This window comes from Sinocyclocheilus anshuiensis, unplaced genomic scaffold (assembly GCF_001515605.1).
Source record: "Sinocyclocheilus anshuiensis isolate Anshui unplaced genomic scaffold, SAMN03320099.WGS_v1.1 scaffold1726, whole genome shotgun sequence".
NCBI lineage: Eukaryota > Metazoa > Chordata > Actinopteri > Cypriniformes > Cyprinidae > Sinocyclocheilus > Sinocyclocheilus anshuiensis.
Window position 1 is genome coordinate 371,825 of NW_015546155.1, and position 21,998 is coordinate 393,822.

At 48.6% G+C, this 21,998-nt stretch overlaps 1 protein-coding gene across 2 annotated transcripts in view; it reads left to right on the forward strand.

Annotated features, from left to right (window-relative positions):
- Positions 1 to 5,881: 5,881 nt before the first annotated feature.
- Positions 5,882 to 21,998, forward strand: part of LOC107701337 (carboxyl-terminal PDZ ligand of neuronal nitric oxide synthase protein-like) — a 44,853-nt gene continuing 28,736 nt past the window's right edge. For both annotated transcript variants that reach the window (XM_016503327.1, XM_016503328.1), the window contains exons 1-5: positions 5,882 to 6,221; positions 6,528 to 6,599; positions 8,636 to 8,728; positions 8,848 to 8,906; positions 12,716 to 12,824. In XM_016503327.1, the coding sequence (XP_016358813.1) occupies positions 6,117 to 6,221; positions 6,528 to 6,599; positions 8,636 to 8,728; positions 8,848 to 8,906; positions 12,716 to 12,824 (438 nt within the window). In that variant the 5' untranslated portion in view covers positions 5,882 to 6,116. The remainder of the gene's footprint in view (positions 6,222 to 6,527; positions 6,600 to 8,635; positions 8,729 to 8,847; positions 8,907 to 12,715; positions 12,825 to 21,998) is intronic.

The following is a 21,998-nucleotide window of genomic DNA, read 5'->3' on the forward strand; positions in this document are numbered from 1 at the left end:
GAGAGAGCTAATATTACATTACATTGAGGGTCTTAGAATATTGTGTCTACCCCTACTGGTAGATGTTGTAACTACAGTATCTACTTCTAAAAAGGATCTTTCTTCATTGAACACCATTTAAAAGTAGTTGTGTATTCTAACAAAATAACTCCAAAAACTATGTGAAATAATACATATTATATTAAATCACAGTAGATTTTTAATTGTATTTATTTATTTATTTTATTTTATTTATTAGTATTTATTTATTATTATTTTAAACAAAAATTTTTTTGGAGGGGTTTTGAAATGGATTTACATTTTATCTGTCTGTTGCCTTTCATGTCCCAGACCAGGAAAGTTCCTCTTATGAGAATAAATGGCAGATCCAGAGGGTCCTGTGCCAGCCAAGCAACTGCCATTGAGATGAATGGGAAAGCTAATGGATTTCCATGTATTACAGACCCCCTTGTTACTACCATTAGATGAATGTAAATATTGTTTCTATGCAACTAAACTATAGTATTTGTAAAGAAACAGTAATCTGAACACTTCTAATCAATTTTGAAACTACAACTAAATAAACACGAGTCCCTCAGTAGCCTAACAAACTGTTGTATGAATCTACAACTTTTTATTTTCTTTATATATTTTCTTCTTATAATAAAACCTCTGTTAAGAGAAATGCCGGGCTGTGGAGGCCTGTGGATTGCTAGACAGTGAGCTCACACTGCCAGTGCTAAATGGATCCCGGGCCTCTCTCTTACAGTAAGAGGACATTTCCTTCTTCTTCTAAATATGTCTGAGGATGGGGTGCACTTTCTTTTTTGGCAGTATGATTATGGTAAGTGCTGATGAAATGAAAAACAATGTCAACGGACTGCCATGTCACAGTTATTTGCAGTAAATACTGCCACATTTAGTCATTGCTGCTGTTTCAGGTGACAGACACCCACCTCCCCGCACAAGTTACTCATAAATCAGGGCTATGTATGGTGTAGTCACACTGGAGCATGCAGACACAACAGAGGAACGGTATATATGGAATGGACAGATTTCAGAGAAATTACCAGTGTTTTCCATCTCTATTGTTCCGCATGACTGTGGATCATTTGAAGCCTCTATTCCTGAAGACAGGAGCTGGTGATGAGGAAGTCCTCATAAGTCTGTCGGTCAGGAAGTTGGAATGGGAAGGGTTTTACTGTTTTTGTTTTTTTTACCCCCAGAAGTTCCTTGTTTAAATATAAACACAATTAGGGGGTGGGGGATTGGGTGTATTTTTTATCCTAATATTACTATAAATTTAAAAAATGATTTTGTAATGGCAAAAACTAAATATTAAAAAATAGATGCTAAATCAATTAATTATTTAGAAAAAAATAATTATTTAAATTAATTATTTCAAATAAATAATATTTTAAGAAATATTTTTTTCTAAATACATTTTTAAAAATTATTCAAGCATAAAAATAGAAAAATATAATAATACAAAGCCGTTTTAATGCTGTAAAATGACTAAATCTTACTGGTAATATTTATTGCATTTTATTAACTAAATTGTAAAAAATAATTATTGGATTATGTTTTATACTGTAAAAAAATGGCACAATGGGCTGTATTCATTTGAAAGAATTTTCTGTATTGATTTTTTTTACAGGTGTTTTGAATTTGTATTTTGAACAGGTGTATTTTGAATTTTGCACTTCATTGCATTAAGTTAATGGAAATGTCCGTAAAATTACTGGACAATGTCCTGGCTGAAACTTACCTTTTTTTTTTTTTTTTTACAGTGTACAAGAAAAAACTTTTTTATTTTTAAATTTCATGTTTAATTCAACATGTTACTTGCCGTTTCTTTGTAATTAAGTGTGAAATTTACAAGCAATTTCGGATTGATTCAGTGTACTAATTTTTCAATGACAAGTAAAAAATCTCTCAGTTTAAGCCTCTAATGCATGATGGGTACTTTAGCTTTACTGAAAATGCAACAATAACAACTGATTGGCTTCATTTAGCTTCATTTAGCATCCTGCTGTTATCAGGCTAACATTTTTCTAAGGGAACATTCACATTCATCCTTCATATTGTGTCTGTCCTGTGCTCGCACTCCATTTCACTCTCTTCTTTTATTCTTCATCTCCGAAGGGGGCTGTTACATTGATTTGAGATCAAACTGACAAAAGATGAACTGTGGAACAACAAGCCTCACAGTCCCCTAAAGTAATAAGACAAAAAAAAACTCAATTGGTACAGTGCATTCTGAGACAGAATATTCTCACCTGTTTCTGTACTGTGAAAACATAGCGTGTCAAGCAGTGCACACATTTGCTGTGTTATTGTGTGCACTTATTTATAGTCACATCACAATCAAGTTCAGGAGTATGACGCAAGTCTCTCAACACCTTGAGAGGTAGACCCATGAGCCAAAAGAACATTAAGGTCATACTTGTCTCTATAAATGAATAAAGGTTTGATGATGACGCCTGAAATATCAAAAGCATTATCAGTGAGGCAAACTAGGTGTTAGTCTTGTTAGGCAACAGCCCATTAAAATGCTAATTGAAGGCAAAGACAGCAACAAGACAGTGCAGGTTTGAAAGTGAAATTATATAATGTTAATATACCAATCTAAAAAAAAAAATGGTTTGTACCATAAAATGTACTGATGTGCACCATGATAATACAGCTGGTAAAAATAAAAGCCACATGAGGAATCAGAGCTGAAGTGGCCTGTCCATAAAACATTTCCAGCTCTCATTTAGTATGATTTTGTACAATTTGATTTGTATGAAATGTATGAAGGTTGTATTAATGTTGTATGAAGGTTCACTCCCATAACCTCACCCCTAAACCTACCCTTTAGCACAGTGAGCAAATTGTCGGAAAACGTATGAATGAGATCATATTAATTCAGAAGAATGTATACTTGTTGTAGTTTCTAAACTGATTAGAAGTGTTAAAGGGTTAGTTCACCCAAAAATGAAAATAAGCCCATAAATTACTCACCCTCAAGTCATCCTAGGGGTATATGACTTTCTTCTTTCAGACGAATCCAGTCGGAGTTATATAAAAAAATTGTCTTTGATCTTTCAAGCTGTTTCATGGCACTCAGCGGGTGTTGCATGCTTCAGTCCAAAACAAGTTAAATAAAAAGCGTCCATCCATAAAAAAAAAGTGTCTTACACGGCTCCGGGGGGTGAACAAAGGCCTTCTGTAGCGAATCGATGTGTTTTTGTAAGAAAAATATCCATATTCAAAACGTAATAATCACTTTAATGTAGCTTGCGTTCACTGTTGTACACGGAAGCAGTGCCGGGGGAATGACATATGAGGTCAGCTTTGCGCATTTTTGGGTAAACTAACCCTTTAAGATCACTGATTCTTATACAATTTGATTACTGCAGTGCAGTGTAAGTGGATCATATGAAGGCATATGAATGAAATTGTGTACAAATTCATAAGAATTACCAGCCATTCGCCAACTGGACGGTGCATATGGTCATACACACAAAGATAAAGCAACATCAGGTAAGACACAAACATGTTTAAAACACTAAATAACATAAAATGTAATGCAAAACATCCATGTATATTATTGTTGACCAAAAAAAAAAAAAAACGGAAAGAAACAAAACTATGTAAATAAAATATAATCATATATGATGTGTCACACAGCAACTTCTGCACTGTAAAAATAAATAAATAAATTGGCTGTGGTTGCCAGAATAATTTTGTAAAAAAAAATACAGAAAAATCAAAGTTAGTAGTTAGTAGTAGTTTTCCACAAGCTAAAGTACATAGTAATATACAGAAGGCACACAGAGTCATTCCAACAAACACAAAACGCCATCATGGTAACACACATGACTAATAATGCAATAAACATTCGTTTAACCACTGAAGATAAGAAAAACCCAAATGTACGTAACTGATAACAAAAAATATTGAGAAACATGATTATTTAAACAAAATACTTTCAAATGTGGAGTGTCAAGCAGGGAATTCTGGGAATATCAGTTTACAGTTTTTTGACTGTAAATTATGCGTTGATTTGTTATTTTTTACTTCTAAAAACGGTACAATTAACAGCATTTTACTGTATAATTACATGGAATGTCTGTTTAGATCTTTTACAATGTTTCCCTGTATATGGTATAGGAACTTACTGTTAACATATTAACAGTTTTTTTTATTATTATTGTTGTTGTTTTTTTTCCATAGTGTTCTTACAATAAGTTACAGTTAAAATTACACTCATTTTTACAGTGTGGGAATTTCCTTTTACTGTTTTAAACCATAAATTACACAGTAATTCATAGCTGTCACTTCAAAAACCAAACATTTCACAGTATTTTACAGTAAAATTATAATGTTAATAAATAATGCAATGTTTATACTAATGTTTATACTGAGTGACTTGCATTTGTTACAATATTGTAAACTAATTTCCAAAAATATTCAAAAAATAATAAAAAATGGACATACAAACACAGAGCAGAATGAATTCACTCGTGAAGACATTTGCAGGACATTCCTGAATGAATCAGTGTTTCTGAACAAATTGGCTGAATGAATGATTCAATGACTCATTCATAAAGGCACAGTTGTTGCCACCTACTGGCGTAACAATGTAACCTGCAGAAAGAGTCACTGAAAAATCCCACTGCTTTTTGCAGACACACACACACACACACACACACACACACACAGGTTTCCATTTTTTATTGGGACTTCCCATAGACATAATGATTTTATACTGTGCCCCTTTCCCAACTCTACCCCTAAACCTACCCCTCACAGAAAACTTTATGCATTTTTCAAAAAAACTTAATTTAGTGTAATTTAAACTGTTTTCCTCATGGGGGCCAAAAAATGTCCCCACAAGATCAAAAATTACTGGTATTACTATCACTGTGGGGACATTTGTTTCCCATAATGTAGGGAATAACAGGTACACACACACACACACACACACACACACACACACACACAACAGTTAGATTTGTTCAGATAAGGTCTAGTCTAGATATATTCTTTGGAATGCTTTGCCATTATCTATAAAATCCTCATCAAGCATGGACATTTTTAATATTTGGCTTTAACTTGTTTTACCAGGCTTTTGGCATTTGATTGGTCGGATAACTGTGAATGACATGTTTTATTGTTTTATGTTTTTGGTGTTATGCTAACAATGTTCTATGTTTTTCTTGTGTTTTAGATTTTATGCTTCTTGTGTACAGCACATTGGGCCATTTTTATTGAGTTGACTTGAGTATTCGGTGCATGTGTATACAGTAGCTATATTGGCCTAGGCTACATATTGTAAACACTGGGATTGGTCAAAGCCCCTTTAGATACAGTCTTTAGATTAGTCTGTCAGTTTGTCTATGAGTGATATTACAGAAATTCTTCTAGTTTAAGCCACAGTGCATGGCTTCAATTTCATTGTAGAAGTGGATTTTTTGTTGTTTTTTTACCACGCAGCGTGAATGCATGCATCAAGCGCGTTCATCTTTTTAACCACAAGATGTCAGCACTCCATAAGTGTTTCCAAAGTCCGGTATATTTCACAGCCTGACTGTATGGCTTCACACAAACCTTTGAAATAATGGATGCGAAATTACGAATGCTACTCCGCTGAAGGTTGGTACGTGAATATTAATGAGCTCATGCAGACTTTGCTTGCAAACCTTCCTATGGGGAATGTTTTCCTCATGAATATGACTTTAGTCATGCTAATATTGCTTGATGACCTTCCAATGGCGAAGGCTTGTCCATTGAATATTAATAGACAAGCCGTTGCCATAGTAAGACCCATAAATTCACGATAAGGGACAGTCTGCGCCAACGGGGACAGGTGGGATATTTATCAGCATGCTGGAAATCCAGACTTTGCGCACTAACAGCCAACATACGCTTTCTGAGCCTTCTGCTCGGCTATGAAACAAACACCTAAGATCATATTTACTCTAAATGATGCTGAATGCCTCTGCGGAGGAGCATCTCTGCCTTTGCCTTTGGACATTTTCAGGTCTGCCGTCATCGTTCTGTGAGAAATCTCTCAGAAATCAGTGCAGAGGCTTCAGCATGTTTTGAGTAAATAAAGGTATCGAACGATATTTCCATACCATACAACGATGCTGGAAAAGAGTAAATATAATTTGGTAGACGACTCAGTGGATCAGAGGATTCCTGCTGATAATGATGGGCAGTTCCAGCATGGGCTCACATTCGAGGTGAAGGTAAATATTAGAAAAAAATGCAATTGTTTATGAATTATTGTGTACTACTTCATTAGTGCACTTGTTACCATGTAACTGCATTATTCAGTAATATGTAATTATCTTGTTGAAGGGATTGTAAAAACCCATTGTCGATGTAATTATTTTATTAATGTGTAATATTTACATGGACAGTGTAATGTAAGGTTTTACCATTAAGTGGCTAACTGTACATCACCTGTTGCACTGGTATGCATGCAAATCATTGACTTTGTCCCAGAATATGCAGTTTATCTTATGTTAATTGTTTAACCTCTTCTGCAACAGTTCATCGGGAGCCTGGATATTGTGCGACCCAAAAGCAGGATTGAAATATTGGTCGCTATGAGACGAATACGGGTAAGGGTTCCTGAATTTGACAGGTGAAGTATAGGAAAATCTTTATAAAGATGCAGACCGTAGACCTTTTTGAAATAATGATGTATGAATGGCATATCTTGCACACAAATGACTGATTCACAATGTTTTACAATATAATATTACTGGTAATTCGCATATATTTTAAATATCTAGGTTAATATATAGTATTATGCATTATAATATTATATATATTTATATAACATTATAATAATAGTATAATAATAATGTATCATAATCAATAATGAACAGTAATATTATTGACAAAACAAAAATAATAATAATAATTATTATTATTATTTATCAATCAAGAACAAAAATGTTAAAGAAACAACAAAAACAATAATAATTTACTGAAACAACTGAAAAATAACATGTCAGGATGTATTTGTTCGGATTCAAGCTGCATAAACTCCAAAATCTTGTGTAAAACCATCCAAAGAGCATCTTAAACTTCAGTGAAAGCGAGACCATCTAAGAGTATGTACAAATGTTGACATGCTCAATGAAATTCATTTTGATTTGTGACCTAGGCTAGAAGTAGTGCAAACCTTAAATATATCGTCTTCATTTTGCAATACAACATGTCTTTATAACCATGTTACATAATTCTCAAGAGTTTTTCAAAGGTGTTAATGATTATATATTTTGCTCTGAAGAACTGGTCCTGATAGAGCAACTTTATGCACTCACACTCTGAATTTAGGAAAAATCACAGTTATTAGGTCAGGCAGGTGGTTCATGTGTTGGAAGTTGTTTATTCGAATAATGTGGTACCAGTGTAAAGACTGTTCGTTCATGTTTTCTTTTCTTCAAGGGTCCAGTATTTATGAGATTGCACCAGTGTGCTTTCAGCAGCAGCACAGTTTAGCTTAATCGACTTTGCTCCATCAAAGAGAATTATGTTTGAGCAATGTTTAGACTTATTTGCACAAGATTTCTCTTCAGGGAACTTTTCCTGTTGATAAATCAACTGATAAAGTCATTAGTATTTCATAGCACTCAAGTTTTTTTTTTAGATATCACCCTCTGTTTTATGTATTTTGAGGAGAACTGAGAGCAGCTGGAGTAACAACAAGCTTCTTAGAAAATAGCTCAACTTGCTAGTGGTCCATGTTAGCATTAATCAAAGCTTCAGATGAAAGAGCGTTCTTTAAACTCAGCCACACTTCAGTATGCCTAGTGCGTTGCCTTTAATCCCAACCCTGTGGAGCTGTTTATTTCCTAGTCTTTGATTATTCATGCAGTCTGCATCTAACAGAGCTAGCAAGTCTTCCAAAAGCAATAGCATCTTCATGGATGGTTGATATCTTGATAAATTTCTTATCAGTGCAAGTTGTTTAAGTTTCCAAGGATACAGTATGTTTGATTTGAGATATACGTTACAATCCATATTTTTCATACTTAATTGTTAATTTATACTGCACATCATGTGGTGACTCCAGTTAACTCTAACCTGATAAATGATGACTTCATCTGTTTCATATGTTGTTTTTGCAACAAAAAAATAAATAAAATAAAACATGACACTTGTTCGGGTCAAAAATGACCCATTTAGGCCTCAATGTAACTTAAAAAAAATTATAGTACTCTCCTATTTTATACATGAAAACTGGTGTATGCTTAGATGTTTTCACAGGAGCCTCAGACTTATGTAGAAGCATTTTACTTGGAAATGATATGACTATATCACCACCTACTGTATATAGTGGTGGTACAGTAGATACATGTATACTGTTACCAGATAAGGACAATGTGACCTGAACATAAAAAGAATATACAAAAATTTGAATTTTTTATTTTATATTTTATTTAAAAAAATAAAAAACATAAGACATATTTTAGGATTTTTTATTAATGTATTTAGGTTTATTCATTAATGCTTAATTTAAATAAAACTAGTTAATTGATGTTACCATTTTTAGGTTACCATTTTTTAAGTGTAGGATTTGAGTAATGTTAATGTTTTGATTCATGTTTTAATTTATTCAATCCATCATTTTTTGTATCATTTTCAGTATGAATTTAAAATTAAGAACATCAAGAAGAAGAAAGTCAACCTTATTGTGTCAGTGGATGGTGTCAAGGTGGTTTTACGGAAAAAGAAAAGGGTGAGGTGTTTTGTCCTTGTAATTTTTCTGATGTTGTATATGTTGTGCAATTAATTTTGTATATACAATTCATTATGAACATATTTCTTGACTAAAAATGTGCTAAATATGTATGTTAGAAATTTGACTATAGCTGGGATGAAATTCAAATGACACTGGCCCAGGACCCCATTTTCAGGTAATTCAACCACATTTTGTTTACATAGAAAGCTGATTTCTAATTTTGCTTGTGACTGAAGTGACATGGCCTGTGGAGGTTTGATGACATTTATCGTTGTGCACGCACACGTCACATCAAAATCATTCGGCTCTGTGAGCCGCAACAATTGACAGAATATCTTTGAAATCCCCATAGCAACAACCAGTCTCCAGTGCACATAAACGTCTCAGAGACACTGCGTCCCCTAGAGGGCGCTATGGGGAATGCCTCTGGCATGACCAGTGTCTGAAGCATGAGTCTAAACACAACAATGAACTTGACACTGACAGGCGGCAGCCTATGACGTCACAACTGGTGCACTTCTTGTCTGAAGGAGATGTACGCACAAATGCCTGAAGCATGGCAAAGGGACGCAGCATATCGTTCCCTATTCTAAGGGAACCATGGTTACATGCGTAACCTGAGACGTTCCATTTCGAAAGGGAACTCACGATGCATCCCCTTCTCAAGAACGGAGGCCTCAACAGTAGAGAAGAAGCCTAACTACATTCTTAATCAGGCCAGTGTCCAAGGAGGCTCACAGAGAGCCTAACACTCAGAGCTAACTGGAGTGGAGGCCTAAATATACCACCTCTTAAATGAGAAGCAGCCTAGCAACACTCCACACTAAGGTCAGTAGCCAAGGAGGATCCCAGAGAGCCTAACAACTTAGCATACTACCCTACCACCTAGCCGAGCTCTAGGAGCGGAAGCCTCAGTATGAATGACTCTTCAAATCGAGAGAAGAGCTAACAATGCCCCACGCTCAGGATATGTTCTAAGCAGGCTCACAAGGAGCCTACTACTCACCATTTATCTTTAAATGGAGCTCTGGGGAGAGGAGGCCTCAACAAGAGGAGACCTAACAACACTCGCAGTATCCAAGGAGGCTCACAGAGAGCCAACTCAACTTGGCAAACCTGTGCTGGTTAAGAACAAACAAGGGTCTAACACAGATAGAAAGGTCACAAAGCACCCCACGCGTGTCCTTACCATAAGCATGGATTTCAGAAAAGGCACGAAGCAGTCAGCGCATGCTCTTACCATAAACATGGATTTTAGAGAATGCAGGAAACGCATTTTAGCATGACGACACTCTAAAACTTGAGGAGGCCTAACTAGGCCCCACGCTCATGACATCTTGTAAGAGTCTCACAGAGAGCCAACAACTCACAGATGCTGCCCTAGCAGAGCTCTGGCGAGTGGAGGCCTCAATGAAGATAACTCTCTGTAGCGAGAGGAGGCCTGGCAACGATCGCAGCAGATGGCCGAGCTCTAGGAGTGGAGGCCTCAGCATGACAACTCTCTAAAATGAGAGGAGGCCTAAATACGCCCTACGCTCAGGACATCTTGTAAGGAGGCTCACAGAGAGTAAACTACTCACAGATGCTGTCCTAACGGAGCTATCGTGAGCGGAGGCCTCAATGAAGATAACTCTCGGTAGTGTGAGGAGGCCTGATGATGCTCGCAGTAGATGGCCAAGCTATAGGAGCGGAGGGCTCAGGATGGCGACTTTCTAAAATGAGAGGAGGCATAACTACGCCCCACGATCAGAAATCTTGTAAGGAGGCTCACAGAGAGCCAACAACTCACAGATGCTGTCCTAGCAGAGCTCTGACGAGCGGAGGCCTCAATGAAGATAACTCTCTGTAGTGAGACGAGGTCTAATGATGCTCACAGTAGATGGCCAAGCTCTAGGAGCGGAGGCCTCAGCATGATGACTCTCTAAAATGAGAGGAGGCAAAACTACGCCCCACGCTCAGGACATCTTGTAAGCAGCTTCACAGAGAGCCTACAACTTATATATGCTGTTCTAGCGGAGCTCTGGTGAGCAGAGTCCTCAATAAAGATAACTCTCTGTAGCGAGAGGAGGCCCGACGACGCTCTTAGTAAATGGCCGAGCTCTAGGAGTGGAGGCCTCAGCATGACTACTCTCTAAATCGAGAGGAGACCTAACTTTGACCTATGCTCAGGACATCTTTCAAGGAGGCTCACAGAGAGCCTACAAACCACCAATACTGTCCTAGCAGAGGTCTGGGGAGCGGAGAGCTCAATAAAAATAACTCTCTGTCGCAAGAGGAGACCTGACAACACTCGCAGTAGCCAGGGAGGCTCACAAAGGGCCTAACAACTTGCACTTGCTAGCTTATATCTGGGCTCATAGGTAACCCTACCTAAAAGCAGTGGCCAAGGAGGCTCAGAAAGCCTAACAACTCCGCACCACTGTGTGATGGAGCTCTGTGGATGGAAGTCTCAGCATAACAACTCTCTAAGATTAGATGATGCCTAACTACATCCTACACTCAGAACGGCTTACCAGGGAGGCTTACAGAAAGCCTAACGACTTGATGACGCTATCAGAGCAGAGCTCCTTACTGAACCTGCCATTCAGCAGAACATAAAAACATAAATGGCCAGGTAAGAGCCTTCAATGAGGACACATTTCCACCTATTATGGAATCTCTTACAATCTCTCTGCCTCAGCATGGAGATCAAAGGAAAAACAGAGGGCTCACAGGGACAGGCAGAAATACTTTTCAACAAAATCTGTCTCATGCAGCCAAAACGGATCTAATCTGTCATTGGTGCAAGCTATAACTTTAATAATAATAATAACAGCACTTTTCTTTCTCTAATTCCTCAGAATTAGACACATTAACAACAATAATGTTATTTGAGTCACCAAGAGGAGACAAAAAAGGAAAACTTCCTGTTTGACTTGTCCGTGCTCTGCCTACAACCCCTGCGCTTAGTCCCGCCTCACCGTAATGGCGGTCATGGGACCCAACCGCGGGGTGCAGACACTCAACTCTCATCCCTCAAGAGAGAGTCAAGCCCAGTTGGAGCCAATCATTGCAACCGCATCGCACAAAAGCGTGCGATTTAACCTCAAGTGTGCTCGTTCAAACGGCGGATTCTATCACTCTGAAAATAATCATACGACAACAGACGTGAATGCATCACTATAAGTGCCTTATAGAGAGCCAAACGCACTTGTACAAATTCTAACTACTATCCCTCAGGACAGAGCAGAAAGGAAAGAGTTCCTTACCTGTCTCTTGTAGTCAGTCTCAGGAATGCATCATACTTAGTGCATTCAGCTTGTTCGAAGAGAAGACAGCATTCCACCCAAAAGTGTGTTCCACATCCCTCGAGAATAGGGACGGCGCGAATGGAGCTTTCATTGAGAAATCCTTTCAGTGTGCGCATTCTGCTCCTTCAGGAGCTAAACCTGTGTGCTCCTAATTTATTACAAAATGTTATGTTTTAAAATGCTCCTGATGTATTTCACAGGTGCCCTTTTATACTGTCGGCCGCACCAGTTGTGACATCATAGGCTGCCGACTGCCAATGTCAAGTTCATTGTTGTATTTAGACTCATGCTTCAGAAACTGGTCATCCCACATTCCCCATAGCACCCTCTAGGGGACGCAGCACGAGTTCCCTTTCGAAAAGGAACACACTGTTTAGCTGTAACATCATCAGTGTTAACTAGTGTCAGTCCACTTTAGTTTTATTGTATTAAAGCAATGTCCAATACCAACATGATCGTTCTGAAATGGATCAATTTCTAGAGTTTTAGCTGGACACTATTGTAATATTTACTGTTGTATTCCAAAACCTGTTGTAATATCAAAATCTAGACATTGAATGTATTTCTGTAATGCTTTATGACGTCAAAGGGACCAAGTCAGTGAAGAACGTGTTGGCCTTGTTGTTGCCATGGCAATGAGACAGTTTTAAGGTCAATTGTTGCAGCTCATTAATCTTTTTTTTTTTATTTTCAGAATATTTTACGTCTCACATGACTCACAGGACCTGAAGATATTCAGTTACATAGCAAGAGACAAGAAAAGCAATGTGTTCCGCTGTAATGTCTTCAAATCAAAGAGAAAGGTAAACATCACCATAATACAGGAAATCCACCAGACATTTGATAAAATTTGCACAAATACATGTATGTTAATAATATTGATTGATTGCCCAGGAATGGAAATGGAAAAATGGAACATCTTAGCGGAGGATTAATTCTGCTGGAGATCAATTATTTAGTTGTTCTATTAATTATCAGATGAAGTTTAAAGTAACTGGGTTTAACACTAAGGATGGCCTTCTGGTCCAGGACTAATGTGAGAAAGTTTCAGACCATCTGATGGAATAGTCACTGGATCAGTGCTGTGTTTTATATATAGATTAGGGCTGGGTGGTATGACGGTATATATCGTTACCGTGAAATAAAGTGTTTATCGTTAGAGATTTTGCTATATTGTGTATTCCGCGATATGCAAATATATCTGTGTAACATAGTACTGCTTAAACATTATACACCTTTTGAGTGCTAAGAAAACATGCATGAATGAGAAAATAAAGCCGAAGTGCGTGCACTGAAAGCCCCTCTCTCGACAGCATGCGATCGCGAAAACAGATCTCTTTCATGTTGTATTGAGCTTGAATGGCCAAATACACACACAGTAATGTCATAATGCCCGTCGTGTGGAGTATTCAAGTAAACACTGTTCGTTATATGTTAAATAAATGTAAAACAGTTGTGTGAAAACCGGATGTGTTTCAGTATATTGGATCCGTGCAGTCGGTCTTAAAGGGACAGCAGCCTTATTTACCTGCTGCTCTCTGTCATTATTAATGTTAATCATGTTTGACTGATACAGTGAAGGCTATGTAGTGTTTTATTTATACACTTTATTCGATTTCTGTAATATTTCTTACTACATGTTAAATAAACCTAGCCTACTGTAGCTGAATAAATTAAAAGTTTATTTCATATTTATTTGTTCTGTTGTGCTTGTAATTTGCTTCTTTTTCTTAATTCTAATAACAAAAATAAAATAAAAATAGCTATATTGAGGTACATATCGTTATCGTGAAATAAAATTTCTCATGCCATGAAATAAGATTTTGGTCATATTGCCCACCCCTAATATAGATGACCATATTATTCAATAGATTAGGTTTTAGATCGGTAACATGTTTTGATGTTTTTAAAACAAGCATTTATTTGATCCAAAATACAGCACAAACAGTAATATTGTGAAATGTGGGGGCGTGGTTATGACTCCGAACTAGGCGCACGCTTTTCTGTGAGCTCCTGGCGTTGTTCGTTTAAAATCCTGAATACCATCCTCTTTATTCACCGACACGATTTTACTTTGTTTTATTAACTCTTCGTGGTGATTTAAAAATCAAGATGCCCTCAAAAAAACGCAAAGATAAGCCAAAACTGGACTCTTCTCCAGTCGTGGAACATGACGCTGAAGAGGATGCTAGTAGCATTAGCTCATCAGATACCGTATGCAGCGCACCTCAGGGAGAGGCAACTTGTGCCAACGCTTGCCAAAAGTTGGATGTGATTCAAAAACGGGATCTAATGAGAATTGATTTTGCCACAAAGCTTGATGGAGTTCGAAATGCGATACAGGATGTTAAAAAGGATGTAAGAGACTTCTCCGGGTGCATGGATATGGCCGAAGAGCACATTAGCAACGTAGAAGACGCGGTTAATTCAGAGCAAGTTGGAAGAAGCAGCTAAGCACATTTCTTTTCTCACACGCAAGCTTGACGATTTTGAAAACCGTTCGCGGAGATCGAACCTCAGGTTGGTTAATCTTACCGAAAAGGTGGAAAATCCGGATGCAGTTGCGTTCCTGGAAAAATGGCTGCTTGAAACGCTGGGTCCCGAAACCTTCCCTGCTCCGCCTGTTATTGAGAGAGCGCACAGGCTACCTGGTAGGCCACAATCCAATCGATCATCTCCAAGAGTGCTGATCATGAAGTTTCTGAACTTTCCAGATAAAGTCTGAGTGATGCATGCTGCCAGGGCTAAAGGCAGAATTATGTATGGGGAACAAGAGGTCAAGTTTTTCCCGGATTTTTCTGCGGAGTTGCTTCGTCAGAGGAGACGTTTTGACTGTGTTAAACAGTGACTGCGATCCTTGAACATTAACTATGGACTAGTTTACCCTGCCAAACTACGTCTGACAGTTGAAGGACAGACCCGTGAGTTTGAAGACCCGTCTGATGCCGAAAAGTTCATACAGGGAATACAGAGTGCAGCTGAAGCATAAAGGACTTAAAGGGAAGGTTGTCAGTTTTCCCTGTTTATGTTATGCCCAGCCGAAATGATTGTTTTTCACATTTGATATGCAGATGCTTTGTTTTCTGCAGGGTATAATGTGGTTATTCTCATTGTTTCTGTAATGACAGTAGCCAATGCGGTAATGAATAAGAGAATTAGATGCATTGTAAATGTCTATTCTTTTTACTTCGAAGAGTTCAACTATATAATTTGAAAGACCTTTCTGGGGTGAATGTCCATAAATCCACAGAGTGATGCCAGGAGTTTCACACAATTCCAATTAGTTTTTCTTTTTCTTTTTAGCTAATCGCTTAGTTTTCTTTAACTGCTCCCTTTTTGATATTGGATCAGTGTTGGGACATAACTGTATCCCAAGGTGTTAAAGTCGGGAGGGCAAAGGGGTCAGGCTGTCTTGTTCAGGTGGACAGCTAAGGTAATTTGTTCATGGCAGGTTTTTGAGTTATTATTTGTCTTGTTTTTTTTAAATAATTACACCTTAGTCTGGCAGATCTTTTGGTTAACTTCCACATCAAAATATTTTTTGATAAACGTGTGTATATAAATGATAATACAGGGAACCTATATGAGTAAAGTTATTAATCTGGTTAATATTTATGGCCCAAAAGAGGATATCTGTCACGGTGCACACACACGAGGAACACGGGAACGAAGGAGCGAGGAGACACGGAGTAGAATAAAGGAACTGGGGATCGGGAGCCCCGCCTGGGCGGAACTGGGGATCGGGAGCCCCGCCTGGGCGGAACTGGGGATCGGGAGCCCCGCCTGGGCGGAACTGGGGATCGGGAGCCCCGCCTGGGCGGAACTGGGGATCGGGAGCCCCGCCTGGGCGGAACTGGGGATCGGGAGCCCCGCCTGGGCGGAACTGGGGATCGGGAGCCCCGCCTGGGCGGAACTGGGGATCGGGAGCCCCGCCTGGGCGGAACTGGGGATCGGGAGCCCCGCCTGGGCGGAACTGGGGATCGGGAGCCCCGCCTGGGCGGAACTGGGGATCGGGAGCCCCGCCTGGGCGGAACTGGGGATCGGGAGCCCCGCCTGGGCGGAACTGGGGATCGGGAGCCCCGCCTGGGCGGAACTGGGGATCGGGAGCCCCGCCTGGGCGGAACTGGGGATCGGGAGCCCCGCCTGGGCGGAACTGGGGATCGGGAGCCCCGCCTGGGCGGAACTGGGGATCGGGAGCCCCGCCTGGGCGGAACTGGGGATCGGGAGCCCCGCCTGGGCGGAACTGGGGATCGGGAGCCCCGCCTGGGCGGAACTGGGGATCGGGAGCCCCGCCTGGGCGGAACTGGGGATCGGGAGCCCCGCCTGGGCGGAACTGGGGATCGGGAGCCCCGCCTGGGCGGAACTGGGGATCGGGAGCCCCGCCTGGGCGGAACTGGGGATCGGGAGCCCCGCCTGGGCGGAACTGGGGATCGGGAGCCCCGCCTGGGCGGAACTGGGGATCGGGAGCCCCGCCTGGGCGGAACTGGGGATCGGGAGCCCCGCCTGGGCGGAACTGGGGATCGGGAGCCCCGCCTGGGCGGAACTGGGGATCGGGAGCCCCGCCTGGGCGGAACTGGGGATCGGGAGCCCCGCCTGGGCGGAACTGGGGATCGGGAGCCCCGCCTGGGCGGAACTGGGGATCGGGAGCCCCGCCTGGGCGGAACTGGGGATCGGGAGCCCCGCCTGGGCGGAACTGGGGATCGGGAGCCCCGCCTGGGCGGAACTGGGGATCGGGAGCCCCGCCTGGGCGGAACTGGGGATCGGGAGCCCCGCCTGGGCGGAACTGGGGATCGGGAGCCCCGCCTGGGCGGAACTGGGGATCGGGAGCCCCGCCTGGGCGGAACTGGGGATCGGGAGCCCCGCCTGGGCGGAACTGGGGATCGGGAGCCCCGCCTGGGCGGAACTGGGGATCGGGAGCCCCGCCTGGGCGGAACTGGGGATCGGGAGCCCCGCCTGGGCGGAACTGGGGATCGGGAGCCCCGCCTGGGCGGAACTGGGGATCGGGAGCCCCGCCTGGGCGGAACTGGGGATCGGGAGCCCCGCCTGGGCGGAACTGGGGATCGGGAGCCCCGCCTGGGCGGAACTGGGGATCGGGAGCCCCGCCTGGGCGGAACTGGGGATCGGGAGCCCCGCCTGGGCGGAACTGGGGATCGGGAGCCCCGCCTGGGCGGAACTGGGGATCGGGAGCCCCGCCTGGGCGGAACTGGGGATCGGGAGCCCCGCCTGGGCGGAACTGGGGATCGGGAGCCCCGCCTGGGCGGAACTGGGGATCGGGAGCCCCGCCTGGGCGGAACTGGGGATCGGGAGCCCCGCCTGGGCGGAACTGGGGATCGGGAGCCCCGCCTGGGCGGAACTGGGGATCGGGAGCCCCGCCTGGGCGGAACTGGGGATCGGGAGCCCCGCCTGGGCGGAACTGGGGATCGGGAGCCCCGCCTGGGCGGAACTGGGGATCGGGAGCCCCGCCTGGGCGGAACTGGGGATCGGGAGCCCCGCCTGGGCGGAACTGGGGATCGGGAGCCCCGCCTGGGCGGAACTGGGGATCGGGAGCCCCGCCTGGGCGGAACTGGGGATCGGGAGCCCCGCCTGGGCGGAACTGGGGATCGGGAGCCCCGCCTGGGCGGAACTGGGGATCGGGAGCCCCGCCTGGGCGGAACTGGGGATCGGGAGCCCCGCCTGGGCGGAACTGGGGATCGGGAGCCCCGCCTGGGCGGAACTGGGGATCGGGAGCCCCGCCTGGGCGGAACTGGGGATCGGGAGCCCCGCCTGGGCGGAACTGGGGATCGGGAGCCCCGCCTGGGCGGAACTGGGGATCGGGAGCCCCGCCTGGGCGGAACTGGGGATCGGGAGCCCCGCCTGGGCGGAACTGGGGATCGGGAGCCCCGCCTGGGCGGAACTGGGGATCGGGAGCCCCGCCTGGGCGGAACTGGGGATCGGGAGCCCCGCCTGGGCGGAACTGGGGATCGGGAGCCCCGCCTGGGCGGAACTGGGGATCGGGAGCCCCGCCTGGGCGGAACTGGGGATCGGGAGCCCCGCCTGGGCGGAACTGGGGATCGGGAGCCCCGCCTGGGCGGAACTGGGGATCGGGAGCCCCGCCTGGGCGGAACTGGGGATCGGGAGCCCCGCCTGGGCGGAACTGGGGATCGGGAGCCCCGCCTGGGCGGAACTGGGGATCGGGAGCCCCGCCTGGGCGGAACTGGGGATCGGGAGCCCCGCCTGGGCGGAACTGGGGATCGGGAGCCCCGCCTGGGCGGAACTGGGGATCGGGAGCCCCGCCTGGGCGGAACTGGGGATCGGGAGCCCCGCCTGGGCGGAACTGGGGATCGGGAGCCCCGCCTGGGCGGAACTGGGGATCGGGAGCCCCGCCTGGGCGGAACTGGGGATCGGGAGCCCCGCCTGGGCGGAACTGGGGATCGGGAGCCCCGCCTGGGCGGAACTGGGGATCGGGAGCCCCGCCTGGGCGGAACTGGGGATCGGGAGCCCCGCCTGGGCGGAACTGGGGATCGGGAGCCCCGCCTGGGCGGAACTGGGGATCGGGAGCCCCGCCTGGGCGGAACTGGGGATCGGGAGCCCCGCCTGGGCGGAACTGGGGATCGGGAGCCCCGCCTGGGCGGAACTGGGGATCGGGAGCCCCGCCTGGGCGGAACTGGGGATCGGGAGCCCCGCCTGGGCGGAACTGGGGATCGGGAGCCCCGCCTGGGCGGAACTGGGGATCGGGAGCCCCGCCTGGGCGGAACTGGGGATCGGGAGCCCCGCCTGGGCGGAACTGGGGATCGGGAGCCCCGCCTGGGCGGAACTGGGGATCGGGAGCCCCGCCTGGGCGGAACTGGGGATCGGGAGCCCCGCCTGGGCGGAACTGGGGATCGGGAGCCCCGCCTGGGCGGAACTGGGGATCGGGAGCCCCGCCTGGGCGGAACTGGGGATCGGGAGCCCCGCCTGGGCGGAACTGGGGATCGGGAGCCCCGCCTGGGCGGAACTGGGGATCGGGAGCCCCGCCTGGGCGGAACTGGGGATCGGGAGCCCCGCCTGGGCGGAACTGGGGATCGGGAGCCCCGCCTGGGCGGAACTGGGGATCGGGAGCCCCGCCTGGGCGGAACTGGGGATCGGGAGCCCCGCCTGGGCGGAACTGGGGATCGGGAGCCCCGCCTGGGCGGAACTGGGGATCGGGAGCCCCGCCTGGGCGGAACTGGGGATCGGGAGCCCCGCCTGGGCGGAACTGGGGATCGGGAGCCCCGCCTGGGCGGAACTGGGGATCGGGAGCCCCGCCTGGGCGGAACTGGGGATCGGGAGCCCCGCCTGGGCGGAACTGGGGATCGGGAGCCCCGCCTGGGCGGAACTGGGGATCGGGAGCCCCGCCTGGGCGGAACTGGGGATCGGGAGCCCCGCCTGGGCGGAACTGGGGATCGGGAGCCCCGCCTGGGCGGAACTGGGGATCGGGAGCCCCGCCTGGGCGGAACTGGGGATCGGGAGCCCCGCCTGGGCGGAACTGGGGATCGGGAGCCCCGCCTGGGCGGAACTGGGGATCGGGAGCCCCGCCTGGGCGGAACTGGGGATCGGGAGCCCCGCCTGGGCGGAACTGGGGATCGGGAGCCCCGCCTGGGCGGAACTGGGGATCGGGAGCCCCGCCTGGGCGGAACTGGGGATCGGGAGCCCCGCCTGGGCGGAACTGGGGATCGGGAGCCCCGCCTGGGCGGAACTGGGGATCGGGAGCCCCGCCTGGGCGGAACTGGGGATCGGGAGCCCCGCCTGGGCGGAACTGGGGATCGGGAGCCCCGCCTGGGCGGAACTGGGGATCGGGAGCCCCGCCTGGGCGGAACTGGGGATCGGGAGCCCCGCCTGGGCGGAACTGGGGATCGGGAGCCCCGCCTGGGCGGAACTGGGGATCGGGAGCCCCGCCTGGGCGGAACTGGGGATCGGGAGCCCCGCCTGGGCGGAACTGGGGATCGGGAGCCCCGCCTGGGCGGAACTGGGGATCGGGAGCCCCGCCTGGGCGGAACTGGGGATCGGGAGCCCCGCCTGGGCGGAACTGGGGATCGGGAGCCCCGCCTGGGCGGAACTGGGGATCGGGAGCCCCGCCTGGGCGGAACTGGGGATCGGGAGCCCCGCCTGGGCGGAACTGGGGATCGGGAGCCCCGCCTGGGCGGAACTGGGGATCGGGAGCCCCGCCTGGGCGGAACTGGGGATCGGGAGCCCCGCCTGGGCGGAACTGGGGATCGGGAGCCCCGCCTGGGCGGAACTGGGGATCGGGAGCCCCGCCTGGGCGGAACTGGGGATCGGGAGCCCCGCCTGGGCGGAACTGGGGATCGGGAGCCCCGCCTGGGCGGAACTGGGGATCGGGAGCCCCGCCTGGGCGGAACTGGGGATCGGGAGCCCCGCCTGGGCGGAACTGGGGATCGGGAGCCCCGCCTGGGCGGAACTGGGGATCGGGAGCCCCGCCTGGGCGGAACTGGGGATCGGGAGCCCCGCCTGGGCGGAACTGGGGATCGGGAGCCCCGCCTGGGCGGAACTGGGGATCGGGAGCCCCGCCTGGGCGGAACTGGGGATCGGGAGCCCCGCCTGGGCGGAACTGGGGATCGGGAGCCCCGCCTGGGCGGAACTGGGGATCGGGAGCCCCGCCTGGGCGGAACTGGGGATCGGGAGCCCCGCCTGGGCGGAACTGGGGATCGGGAGCCCCGCCTGGGCGGAACTGGGGATCGGGAGCCCCGCCTGGGCGGAACTGGGGATCGGGAGCCCCGCCTGGGCGGAACTGGGGATCGGGAGCCCCGCCTGGGCGGAACTGGGGATCGGGAGCCCCGCCTGGGCGGAACTGGGGATCGGGAGCCCCGCCTGGGCGGAACTGGGGATCGGGAGCCCCGCCTGGGCGGAACTGGGGATCGGGAGCCCCGCCTGGGCGGAACTGGGGATCGGGAGCCCCGCCTGGGCGGAACTGGGGATCGGGAGCCCCGCCTGGGCGGAACTGGGGATCGGGAGCCCCGCCTGGGCGGAACTGGGGATCGGGAGCCCCGCCTGGGCGGAACTGGGGATCGGGAGCCCCGCCTGGGCGGAACTGGGGATCGGGAGCCCCGCCTGGGCGGAACTGGGGATCGGGAGCCCCGCCTGGGCGGAACTGGGGATCGGGAGCCCCGCCTGGGCGGAACTGGGGATCGGGAGCCCCGCCTGGGCGGAACTGGGGATCGGGAGCCCCGCCTGGGCGGAACTGGGGATCGGGAGCCCCGCCTGGGCGGAACTGGGGATCGGGAGCCCCGCCTGGGCGGAACTGGGGATCGGGAGCCCCGCCTGGGCGGAACTGGGGATCGGGAGCCCCGCCTGGGCGGAACTGGGGATCGGGAGCCCCGCCTGGGCGGAACTGGGGATCGGGAGCCCCGCCTGGGCGGAACTGGGGATCGGGAGCCCCGCCTGGGCGGAACTGGGGATCGGGAGCCCCGCCTGGGCGGAACTGGGGATCGGGAGCCCCGCCTGGGCGGAACTGGGGATCGGGAGCCCCGCCTGGGCGGAACTGGGGATCGGGAGCCCCGCCTGGGCGGAACTGGGGATCGGGAGCCCCGCCTGGGCGGAACTGGGGATCGGGAGCCCCGCCTGGGCGGAACTGGGGATCGGGAGCCCCGCCTGGGCGGAACTGGGGATCGGGAGCCCCGCCTGGGCGGAACTGGGGATCGGGAGCCCCGCCTGGGCGGAACTGGGGATCGGGAGCCCCGCCTGGGCGGAACTGGGGATCGGGAGCCCCGCCTGGGCGGAACTGGGGATCGGGAGCCTCTCCTGGGCTGAACTGGGGATCGGGAGCCCTTCCTAGGCTTTGCGGGGGATCTGGAGCCCTTCCTAGGCTCGGCAGGGGATCTGGAGCCCCTCCTGGGCTGAACTGGGGATCGGGAGCCCTTCCTGGGCTCGGCGGGGGATCGGGAGCCCTTCCTGGGCTGAACTGGGGATCGGGAGCCCTTCCTGGGCTGAACAGGGGATCGGGAGCCCTCCGTGGGCTATACTCG